Source organism: Formica exsecta, unplaced genomic scaffold, assembly GCF_003651465.1.
Source record: "Formica exsecta isolate Colony F162 unplaced genomic scaffold, ASM365146v1 scaffold170, whole genome shotgun sequence".
Classification (NCBI taxonomy): Eukaryota; Metazoa; Arthropoda; class Insecta; order Hymenoptera; family Formicidae; genus Formica; species Formica exsecta.
In genome coordinates this window covers 344124-357114 of record NW_021849016.1, presented here as the reverse complement: position 1 = coordinate 357114, position 12991 = coordinate 344124, and the positions used below count along the sequence as shown (strand labels likewise).

The 12991-nt window shown below is 36.6% G+C and overlaps 1 protein-coding gene across 2 annotated transcripts in view; it reads right to left on the bottom strand.

Annotated features, from left to right (window-relative positions):
* Window positions 1–1112: 1112 nt before the first annotated feature.
* LOC115233308 (patched domain-containing protein 3) overlaps window positions 1113–12991 on the bottom strand; it is a 34446-nt gene continuing 22567 nt past the window's right edge. For both annotated transcript variants that reach the window (XM_029803635.1, XM_029803636.1), the window contains exons 5-9: window positions 11869–12212; window positions 9880–10080; window positions 9470–9601; window positions 8504–8817; window positions 1113–3633 (exon numbers count right to left, since the gene is read on the bottom strand). In XM_029803635.1, coding sequence (XP_029659495.1) covers window positions 2149–3633; window positions 8504–8817; window positions 9470–9601; window positions 9880–10080; window positions 11869–12212 — 2476 coding nt within the window. In that variant the 3' untranslated portion in view covers window positions 1113–2148. The remainder of the gene's footprint in view (window positions 3634–8503; window positions 8818–9469; window positions 9602–9879; window positions 10081–11868; window positions 12213–12991) is intronic.

The following is a 12991-nucleotide window of genomic DNA, read 5'->3' as shown; positions in this document are numbered from 1 at the left end:
AACTACTAGCCAAATTGGATTACTCGATTTATCGTACAACAAACTATTACATCTGTGGACTGTTTTAAGGCCATGTGTTGCTCGACGTGAACAATTGATATGCCGATCACAGAAATTTCTTTAATTGATACATCGCGGGACATTTTGGTTTTGATTGATATATTGAGCATATATGTTTATGTATATATATATGTATATATATATACATACACGTTTATATATTATCGCGTTCGATTTGAGCTGTTCTTAACGACTAACACAAACCCGAATGAGGCGTCGCCATCCCGACATTATCTTCTTGAATGTGTGCATATTGTTCTTACGCAAAGAACATTGCACAACGTGAATACTACGAAATTAACCCGTTGGCTGCGAAGGGCACAATACGCCAGGCTTGGGAACGTTACTCTATAAAAGTAACGCGTTACCGTTACTGTTATTTTTTGTAAAAAGTAACTCGTTACCGTTACTCGTTACTGATTTTAAAAAGTAACGCGTTACCGTTACCGTTACTTGGAAAGTAACGATTCGTTACTTTTTCGTTATGTTTTTGTTTTTTGTGATGCTAAAATAAGCCATTAGATTATAAAATTATTTAATAATCAATATTAAATATAATAATTTATGTTACAATTACAAACTCTAAATTCTCTATAGTTCTGTCAACATATCGATTCAGTTGCTTCCTGGTTTGCCAACTGGGGAGAGATGTGAACCGTAAAAAATTGAGACTCTCATGACATCCGTGAGGAAGACGTACCTACGATATATTGGTGATGTCTAAACAACGAATATTATTGTATATAATTTGCTATAGATTAGTTCCCTTGTATTGACCCGCCGATTTAACTATCTTTTATGTTTGCGTCTATTTTATCACGCTGAAGAAGGTCCAAAAAAAGGACCTAAACGTTCGTCTAATTATAATTTTGTAATGTCGTAAATCGACATTCGATTAAATTAATATTTAAATAAAGTATGCGCACCAACTCCAGCGCTGGCTCTTACTTGCCAATTATTTATGTTTGATTTTGTATTTAATAGAGCCTGTACTTTTGAATTTATTGTTTTATATTTATGTTATAAATATTAGATAAACAAAACACAGTTTATTAAATAGTTATATATATTTAAACATCGATGAATCTTTGAAAACTTGAGAATCGTTAGAGACTTGCCCTTTTTTAATCATAATTTCAGTTACGGGATATTCACGTGTCTATTATTGATGTATGTCTTTCTTAGGACAACCTGTATATAATAGCTCGTTTCGCAAGTAATGTTTTCAGGTATTGATATCATACGTAAGATACTTACGAATATATATATATTGACCGTAATTTTAACAGTGCTTATATTTGTAATATAAGCATTATTATACAAAAAATCTCTTCAAGATCACATTAATCTTTGTTCAACGGTGCCCAGATTTTTTCAAACCCAAATATATGTATAAAAACTAGTTTCATATATAAAATTATATTTTATATATCATATATATAAAACTAGTATGTAAAATTAGTTTATTCTTTTTATAAAACTATTTGTATCAATCGTATCAAAGAAAAGGGGGAAAATATTTAAAAAATACTTTCTCATTTTGTTCTAAATTTTTTTCTTTTTCTTTTAAATTTTTTAAAATTCTATTAATTACACATTTATGCTTATTAGTTACTTATTTATTTTTCTATGCCTTATGTTTTTTCCATGGATAATTTAGGAAGAAAAATTTTTAGGTATACAATAAAATAAAAAATTTAGGTATACAATAAAATCAAAATGTAACAATAAAAATTTTATTTGAGATAAAAAATATTTTATGATAGATCCGAACATATACTCGGGCGTCATACTCTGTGCGATTGTGCCGTTGTTTGAGAGTTAAATTCTGACTATCGAAATTCAGCCCCTTAAAAATAATATAAACCGTAATTCGGACATTCTAATCTTGCACAAAAGGTATCCTTCCTTCTCTCGCATTGTCATGGTTTCACGATATCGGTTCATTCTTTCGGCAAAATCAGTTTGCCTTAATCGGTTATCGCTATCGTTTCGCTTGAAGGGGCCTAAATTCAACTGAATGATTTTTTCGTCTCGCTTATCACGTCGACAATATCTTTCTTTCGCGCTATCCATCTCAACTTTCTACTATGGATATCGAGGATCCGTTATATATCGCGTCGACGCAGGATACTGCAGATTATGATAGGATCTGCTGCGTCTGTAGTCCTGCGACAACTGATTTGGCTGGCGATACGCGACGTATGGTCCTAGATAAGGCACCGTTCGTGGACCGTTTTCCTCGCAGGATTCTCGCGCCAGGGCGCCAGGATAGTCCGGCGCCGGATACGCGGGTTCGCCGGTCGCGGATTGAAACTGCGACAGGCCGTACAGGACGCCGATGGATCTTCTCCACATGTCGTGACGGGCCTGATTCTGTAGATCCGGCTGCTGGTCCTTGCACTGACGTCTCCTGCTCTGCGAGGAGCCACTCTCGGTCGAGTTGCTGTCCTCGCTGGTACCCAAGCCGGGATCCCTCTCCTCGAACGCCGCCATGCTGGTCGCGGGACTGTCCTGGAGCGGCTTGACAGCGCCCGCGGTGTAATAGACTAGATGAGGATGTGGAATCACATAGGGTTGCTGAAGCTTGTTCGCCAGTTCCTTTTCCTGCGTGCTGTTCTTCGCATTCTCCGCTTCTCCGGGCTCGTCCTGTCCTTTACTGCAGGTGCCGGGTCCGAAGAGGGACAGCAACACAGGCAGCAGGAACATACCGTGCATGGCGCCGAAAAAGATCACTAGGAAGACCATCTTGAAGAACACGAGAAAGAGGTAGGTGCCAGCCAGCAGGAGCGCCGTCAAACCGAGTATCGTCGATGCGGCACCCTGAACGATTGGCAGACCTAGACTATACAGGCTGTCCTTGACCCGATCCTCCGCCCGTAATTGCTTTGAGCTCATGTAAGCGTAACAGATGTGTGCGGTGAAGTCAACGCTGAAGCCAAGACACATGATCAGATTGATCATAGAGATGCTGTCGAGATTAACATCCCACAGCGCCATGTAACCGCTCACCCCGATCTCGATCGACACGATGCAGAAGGCGACCCATAGGCAGCAGAAAACATTGGGGATAAAGATGAAGCTGATGAGCATCATGACGAGCGCGCCGAATGTCATGCACTGGATAGTAGTCGGCCGGACCAGCTCATATTGGTCATAGTACACGAAGTACGGATGAAACACGCTAGCGTTCAATGGTGATATGTCACAGATGTGACGCAGCTCTTTTACCATATCCTTTTCCTGATTCGTGCCGCTTACATTCACTGCCTGTATCATAAACCGGCTTGCCACAATCTTTTCGCCCGTCTCGTCGAACTTGACATCTAGGGAGAAAGAACTGGACGGGAACAGCCAGAGTTCTTTGAGAGTCTTAGTAAAATTATGCTTATCATTGATAGTCACGTTCAGGTAATCTTCGTTGCGTGTTACGTAGCTGAGGAAGCTGCGAAGCCAACTTTCCGTGTAGATCGGCGCGCTGATGTATTTGCTCGCCTCGAGGCTTTTCGTCAAGTTCTCCACCTGCTGTTGAATTATTGGATCACTGTAATCATACTCTCCGGCCACTACCACCTAAAAGACAATAAAAATACGATATATATGAGATATACATTTCTTTAATTTTTAAATTTTAAAAATTGTAATAAAAGTAAGCAAGCTCGAAAACGAGACTGAAAATCTTTCACAAAATCTAAAAAACAAGCATTGTGCAATTTAGAAACTTGCACATTGCTTCTTCATCATTTTATTTCGCTCACAAAGCTTAAGCTTCTTAAAGCAAGCAGATTTTTCAATTTTGGCTTCCTCATAGAAGAAGATATCTCAAAATTTGCGAAAGTTAGAACGTGTATAGACATTTCTCAAAAAATTCAAAATTTTATAAAAAATAAACCCTTTCAGCGATTCACCAAATTCAATAGCAACCATTCTTTAATAATACTCTATCCATTTAAAAAAATTTAGCCCGATATTTCAAAAATCGCGGAAGTTAAAGGTTGTACAATGTACATTCCGTACATACGTACATACATACATACATACATACATACGTACAAACATACATACATACATACATGCATACATATGTAACGGGTGTACTTTTTATGAGCTCGCGGATTCGCTCGGTCGTGATCAGGGCTCGTAGAAAGTATTGAGACACGCGATGTAATTTAAAATATAAAGAAAGGTTACTTTATTAGCCTCTATCGGCGCGGAATAATAATACAGAACAGCCCCGCGGAGCAGGTGCACGGCGGATAGTAATGCGTTACTGACGGGGCGCGGCTGTTATCAATTACGCGAGTCTGACAATGAGATGCGGTGTAGTATACGCACCGCGGATATAAACACGCCAGGTAGGCGGCGCGGGGCGCGTGGTCGGTTTGTTGTGACGGCGCGTGGTTCACAAAAACGTGTGAATCGGTTTAAATCGCCGAGACGATTTCTTATGCGAATGCGGTACTATTTATATCGCGTATTCCCAGATGTTATGGGATGCGTGCGATATCGAGAAATCTCGAACGGGCAGCGAACTCGCTGTCCCTTGCTCGCACGCGGAGTCCGGATTGACCAACGGTGTTGAGAAAACTCAACGGGGTGGCGAACTCGCCAGCCCAAGGTTCGTATGGTCGGATCGGTCGGAAGTTAGATCGTTTCTCGAGAACTCTCGAGAGAAGCGATCTCGGATTTCGAAGGATCGTAAAGCGGTTCGGAAGCCGAGAATGCTCGGCGTAGCGGTAGCCAAATCGTTGAGGAAATCGTGGAGCGAGGCGGCGTCATATATTGGTTGCAATCCTGCCATTGCGAGCGGACAGCCAAGTAACCTTCGCCGCTTATTGGTGAAAGCGGGCTGGCGACCGTGAATTTAAAACAGGTGAGAGAACCTTTATTCGAAGCGTACTCGCTTATTTCTTACGTCTAGGACGTTTTATACGCTTGGCCGGTGTTTGTCCGGTCACATCCTAAGGCGTGGTCGGTTTGTTGTGACGGTGCGCGTGGTTCACAAAAACGTGTGAATCGGTTTAAATTGCCGAGACGATTTCTTATACGTATGCGGTACTATTAATATCGCGTATTCCCAGATGTTATGGGATGCGTGCGATATCGAGAAATCTCGAACGGGCAGCGAACTCGCTGTCCCTTGCTCGCACGCGGAGTCCGGATTGACCAACGGTGTTGAGAAAACTCAACGGGGTGGCGAACTCGCCAGCCCACGGTTCGTATGGTCGGATCGGTCGGAAGTTAGATCGTTTCTCGAGAACTCTCGAGAGAAGCGATCCCGGATTTCAACTGATCGTAAAGTGGTTCGGAAGCCGAGAATGCTCGGCGGAGGCTGCGAACTCGTCAACCTCACGTTCCGTCGTGTTTGCGATTTATTAGGATCGGATCAGGCAAGTCTCGAGCGTACAGCTCGAGCGGATTCGGTTTCTGGTACGATTCTGGTGCCGGGATCTAAAAAGGCTGCTGTTATATACCCGAGCGATTAACGGTACCCGCGTCGTTCGCCCCCGGGTGGGGATAATGACGTATTGTTTTTCGGCAGGTAATTCGGTAATACGTCACCTCCCCTGGGCGAAACGGCGCGGCGTTTCGGCGGGTGTCGCTCGGGCGTTCACGGCAGCGCTCGGCGGTATTCGGCTTTCCGAATTTCGGCGGCCGTACGGTTGTTTATCGCAACGGTGTATTTAATGTTTAAAAAATGGGCGCTCGGCGCCTCTGCCCCTGCCCGGCCGATGTTCGCCGGGCGACAGACTTCCGGCGGTCTACTGCCGGGTAACAATGTGTCACCATGGGGGTGCATTGTTACACATACATACATACATATATACATACAACATACATATATACATACATACATACAGACATTTAAAAAAATATGATTTTTCGACGTTTTAGAACATTATAAACACATGGCATAGAAAACTGGAAAAAAAATTTTGTCACAAAAACAAAGCTTCTTCTACGAGAAAGCGATCATTATGATATTTCTTAAATTACTCAAGTTACAAATCTTGAAAACGACAAAACACGTTTCAATAAAAGAAACAGGGCATTTCTATAACTATTAACATATATTTCAATTTTTCGAGAAAAAATTTTTATGACAAGAGAACTCTGCTGATTTTATTTTATTTTAAGAGTTTAGATTTTAATGAATTTTTATACTAAATTAATTATTCACTATAATATTTAATAACAAAACATTTATTTGTCAAGAAAGTTAAATTATATGTAGTGTTTCTAATTGTTTAATAATAAAAAATAAATAAAAAAAAATAAATTTATATAAATCTATAATATAGTATCATATATGTTTATATAATTATTTTATAATTTTATTATTGAGTAGTTTAAAAAAATTCTGGCAATTTAATTGTCTTGCTAAATGTTTTTTTTCAAAGATCATAATGAATAAGTTAATAGCCTATCGTGTTTACAATAATATACACACACATATTTCAATTTATTGAAATAACTTAAAAGCTTTGTGTGGTCAAGAATTGATTTGACCATTTGTTGTTGTCTTGCTTTCCTTTTTCATTTCTTTTATAAAATTCGCAAACATAATGATAAGATTGCCAACACCGACCACAGAGAATGTAACGTTGAAACACGAGTACCTTTTCGGGAATTCCAGCAATATCTTCGTGAAAGTAATTTCGAGAAAGCGCGTTTCGCGAGACATAACGTGTCGCGCCTCTCGGACCTCATAGAACCGCAACGTCATATTTTGTCATGATTATGCAATTTGTTTTACCTCGGCATGAATAACGCACGTTTCAACATAAACATTTCGAGTGGGCCTAATTACGCCGCGTGTCGTTAAAAATTCATCATAACAGTAGTTTCTCGGTGAATGACGTTTCCGCGAAGTCATCGGAACTCGACTTGGCGCCGCGATTCTCGTGACATTATTAATATTGCAAGGAAACGCGATAGTGCGGGACCATCTTTGAGAAACGTACTTTCACTACAATGTATCGGGACTAACGCAACGGGGAAAAAGGTCCCAGTGAAATTCACAGTCCGACCATATCTCTTGCCGAGTTTATAATTTTATTTCATCGAAGCGAGACTTTAACGCCACATAAAGAAACACGCAGCGTTGAAATCGCCTTCGACACGCTGCGTTATGAGATACGCAATTATCTAATTGAAACGGAAGCTGTAGAAAATCTTTTTGTGACGAATTAATTTAGAGGAATTGCATCATCTTGAAATTATTTAGCTATAAATTTTATGTAATTTTTTTTTACATTGGAAATATGTGAATTTAGAAGAAGTTGAGACAATATTTAATTCATATTCGCGAAGATTCTAGTTCTAAATTATACATTAAATATATTTCAGCATTTCACTTAGAAATTAATACAACATAGTATTAATCATCTTAAAATTTAGAGCTAGAATCTTCGCAAATATGAATTAAATATTGCCTCAACTCCTTCTAAATTCACATATTTTCAATGTAAAAAAAAATTACGTCAAATTTATAGCTAGATAATTTTAAGAAGATGCAACCCCCCTAAATTAATTCGTCAATATATGTATATATATATTATTCCAAATACAAAAAAAAATTTTTTTAATTCTTTAATCGCTGTAGTTTATAAAAGAAATATTTTATAATTTCTCGAAATCATTTTGTTATAAAAAATGTTGTAACTATTACATTGCATATTAAAAAGTAGAAGAAAAAGCATGTTCTCGCGGGTATAAATATCCGGAATGAAATTGAACGTGAATTGCCAAGCAACTCAAACGCGGAATCTCTCTGTGTTTAGTTGGCCTTTCTTGTCGGTCGATCGAGTCGGAGGAGCGTGATGTAACGAACATTGCTTTTCTTGAAGTCCAAGCTAGCCGACCGGAGAAAGTTGTTTGCGCGATATCGCGTTGTATCGAGGGGAACACGTGACATAATTGCGTGTACCGGATTATGCGTGGCAGTTCCAAGCGTAACGCACCTTCCTCCGATGTTAATGTTTCTTTTTTTTTGCGCCACTTGTGAGAAAATATTTCTTCGAGTTTGTTTGCACGAAACGGAATTCTCTAAATATTGATCAACGCGAATTTTGTGATAGGTTTTTGTCTGGTTTTAAAGAATAACCGAACTATCGTGATCATAAAAATGTATAGATCTTGCATAGTTATTAAAGAGTGGTGCTAAAAAAACTACTTTCGTGTATTGACAATTGAGGTGTTGGAGAGTAGAAATTAAGATTTTTCATTTCTTACATGTGCTTTTATATAATATTTAAAATAAATAAAAGCGCGCGATATTTTTCTCATTTTCGTAATATTTTTTGATATCAAAGTAGATAAAGTCTGCGGATTCTAATAACGAAATACAACGAAAAACTGAAGAGATTAGAAAAATATTATGTATTACAAAAAAAATTAGAAAATTCTCATCGACTATTTTTGTATCTTTTTTATAACTTACTTGTATCCTATAAGGAAATTCTCGGAAATAAAAATCCTCGCGATCGTAGAAAACGATCGAGTAGGAATCTTCTTTGGAAAGCTTGCGTCGATCCAGGCCCTCCTTAAGAGTTGTGAGGCCGTAAAGGGCACCAAGGAGATAGAACACGAAAACGATGATGATAATCACTTTCACAGGGCGACAGTTCAACGCAGCTGCTAAATAATCACGGAACCAAGTCATGCATCCGTGTTCGGGATTGTCGATTGGATTCTGAGGGTCGTCGGGATCGATTCCGCCGGATAATAGTACTCTGTATAACCACGATCGATGAGCTGAAATGTGAGTGTTTAAAAAATGCACTATTAAATGCAGAGAATGGTACTTATCGCGCATTATATATATCCGGTTGCAGAAATTTTCTTCGCATAGCTTAGTTTTTCATTCAAGCTGTTGCAAAATATTTTAATTGCTTAATTATAACATGATTATTCGCATGAATAGAAGGATAGTGCGTGATAGAAATATGACTTTCCCAATACTTTTTCAATATTTTGCAGTTGTCGATATGACAACATGAAAAATAAAACAAGGAGAAAGCAAGCTCTCTTTTTCCATTACATAATACTGTGTGATCTAACGAATTAACGATATTCAAACGTAACGTATGCATTTGCACGACGTAACTTCAATACATCATGTAGACGCAACGATTTCGAATGGCAGTCTATGAATAATGCTGATTGACATAATGGTAGAAATAACGAGGAGACTAGTAATTTATATAGATTGAAATTAATTAAAACTCGAAATTAATAAATTGCCAATTATTCGTTCAGCCAAAAAGATAGAAATCAGTTTTGTAACAATAATTTGGATATAAAAAGAAGAAAGAGAGGAAGATAAATTATATTTTACTATTATACAATTAAAATAATTATAATACTTAGTAAGTATTATATCATATATAAAGATTAAATTACTTACCAGATTTAGATAAAGGTTGCACTTTGCAACAGAAAACACTGTGCAAATTCTTTTGTTCGCAATAACCGCTGATTGCGACGCATCCGCTGAAGAACGTTAGATGGAACAGGAAAGTGAAGACAACTGCGAAACCTGTCATTTAATGCACAAACGATATTAAAAATACGAATCACATTACGATCCTAGTGTGGATATTTCAAAAAGTGTTGAGGATATCTCAAAACTATCATTTCTTACAATTTTGTGTACTCTTATGTCAAGGTTTCTCCAATTTCTTTTTATTAGGAATTATTCAATTTTTTTACTCTCATATATTTTTTAGCAAAAAATATCGAGATATTATCAATTTTGAAATATTCTACGTAAAAAATCATAAACGGAGATCTATTTATGTGAAATGGTTTTGGTACCTGAGTAAATGCAGAAAATCTGAACCGAAGGGAAAGGCGACCAAACGCCGATAAAAAAGGATATCATATCCGTTAAAGATGTGATGGTGATGGAAACGGCAGCTTCGCTCAATGTCGCCGCCATCCTTTCCGGCACCGGTTTACTGATGCTAGTCCTTCTCCAGGCTGCTAGCATAACAAAGGTATCATCGATCCCTATTCCTGCGACAAAAAATACAAATACGTTAAAAATCCGATGCCCCATGTTTCTTTTTTATTGCGATTCGGCAATTCTAATTATTTTCTTTGCTTATGTATATAAAGTGACAAATTATACTCTTAAATATATATTTAAGTTATATAAAGAGAAAAGAACTCTAAATTGGTTAAAATACAAATTATGTTTAAAAATATATATTTATAATTATTTTTTTGTTAATTTTTTCTTTTGTTTATTTTTTTATAAATTTCTAAGCAAATCTGTCTTAATTTTTAATAAATTTTGTTAAATGATTCTGCAAAAATTGAAGTTTTTATATTTGAAGGGATCGTTAACGGTGAATAAGATCTTCTCTTAAAAAAAAGTAATGTTGCTTGAAACAATCCGTGCATTTTCTAAGCGTGCGATTGTTCGTTGAAAATTTATCACCGCCAATTCTCTGGATGTCACGTTTGTCTACATGAGTCGCCTCTGATTTTTCAGGAAGTATAAATAGGAATAGAAACGCGTTTTCTTTACAATAAATCAAAATCGTGAGGCAATGCATTTCGCATACGTATTAGGTTTCTTATCGAAACAACATGTAATTATACGTGACTAATAAAGATGTATATCATATAAAAGAGAAACGCTTTTCTTTAGATATAGTATAATATTATTTTATAATTTCTACTTAGAATTATAATAATATTATCAACCTGCTATTATACATATATTTATTCATTATATTCCTGTTTTACTAAAGTTCTTTAGTTTCGTGATAGAAAAAAAAAATGAATGGATTTCTGAGAAGTCTAGAAAGAGACAGAAAAATCGTCTACTCTTCTATTAAATATAATTAAATTAGATAATATATAAAGAAATAAAAAGATATATATTAATTTGCTAATCAACTATATATTTTTGAATGAAATTTGTGAGTGAATATAATAATTACTTTGAATTGCGACCGGTCGATTGGATCGCGAATGAAGCCATTATTATCGATAAAGACCGATCTTACTCGGCGTTGAGCGCAGGCGAGCGCAACGTCGAAAGGGAAAAGAAGACTTCCGCTTTTCACATAAATCACAGTATGTTTATTTCGCTTGTACGCACCTGACGAAGCGAGCTAACGTATTTATCGCCGAAGAATGTACGTTTCTACATTTTAGACGTGACAGGGAATTACAGCAACGTATTGCAAAAGAGGCTAAGTTCTGTCGTTATTTTCGCGTTGCTCAACTTACACAAAGTATCAATCTAAGCATCGATTGGCAAACCTTCAAATATTTCCATATAATAAAGGACTGCGAGAATAGCTAGTGATGGCGGAAAAAAGCTGTATTCCATAGCTGTATTCCTATTACAAAGTATTCCAAAATTATAAATTATATGACAATTTCAAAATTATCCGTGAAATTAATATTGATAGATACCATGCAACCTTTGTTGCCAAATAAATATATTATTTTCTTTAAGCAATTACTTTTTAAATACAAAATTAAATTAAATTTATGCTGTTAAAATACTTTAAAAGCAGTACTATTTAACATTAATAATTCTAGAAGAACTCTAAATATATTATATATATATATAATTTGTATGTAAAATAATGCAACTAATATATCTATATATTATTTATTAATAATTATATATATATTTGTAATAAATAATTAAATTTATATTGCACTGTTTGCAAAATTTCATGCCTTTAATTGTTATCGGATAATTGGATAATCGGATAAAATCACAGTGTTCACGAGTGTTGTGATATCCGAATTGATATGACAATTTTAACAGCAGCTTACCTATCATGAGAAACGGTGCGGCAAGATTGATGCCGATAAAATCGATCCCCAGATACATGCATAATCCAAATGCAGCAACCGTCGCCATGGCGGCCGAGATATTGCCCAGAAGACCGAGCCAAGGCTTGCTTCGTACCCAATCGGTCATCATGCATGTCACGACCGAGAACAGGCCCATTATGATGAACGTGCTGGTGAAATACGGCACGACTGTCTTGGTGTTGGCCTCTAGTTCCAGTTCGAGGGTCCTCGAGGCGAATCTCGCGATGCTAATTTGCTTAAACGCGCCTCCGTCCTCGGCCTTGCCGACATCCTCTAAGAAAGCCTCCTCCCAGGCGGCGCCGCTGATTCGGGAATCGAAAACACGTCGAATTAAATTAGGATACTGAAGAGTATCGCGAACTTGAAATATTATCTTTGATCAAAAAATATTTCGATGGAAAATCACTTAATATCAAAACGAAGAATACACACCAAATGCTGGTAAACTTATCTATTTATTTATATTTTGACGAGATATTAGGTAGCGATTAATAAATTTTAACAAGATAATAGAGTGAGAAATTTAATTTTTTTTCGGTTTCGGTTTTGGACATATATTCGAAACGAATATGGCGAAAAAGCTATTAATATGCCTCTATATGCAATACCTCAATGTGTGTGACAACAATAGATAATCAATACGAATAGTCTGAGTGAATCAGACATCTATTATTTGCACGAGCATTACTGATAGCAATAGATGATTCAATTGATGGTATCCAATTGGCGACCATAGATTAACGAGACTTTACTTTTACACAGGCATTGCTGATTATCCGTTAAAAGTTTAAAGCAATTTTATATAATAATATATATTATAATCATTTGTATAAATAATATACAGGGTGTTTCATTTTAATCATCCCAGGCAAATATCTCGAAAAATATGAAAGATATGGAAAAAACGTTTCAGACAAAAGTTGCATGGTTTCGAGGGGGCCACATGATAAAAATATAGACTTGACTTTGAGTGAAAAAAAACCAAATAATTGTTTAAAAAAATACATTGTAAATAATTACATACTTTTTCTTAAAAACAATTATTTTTTTTATGTTAATTAATTTGTCTCATTATTCTGTA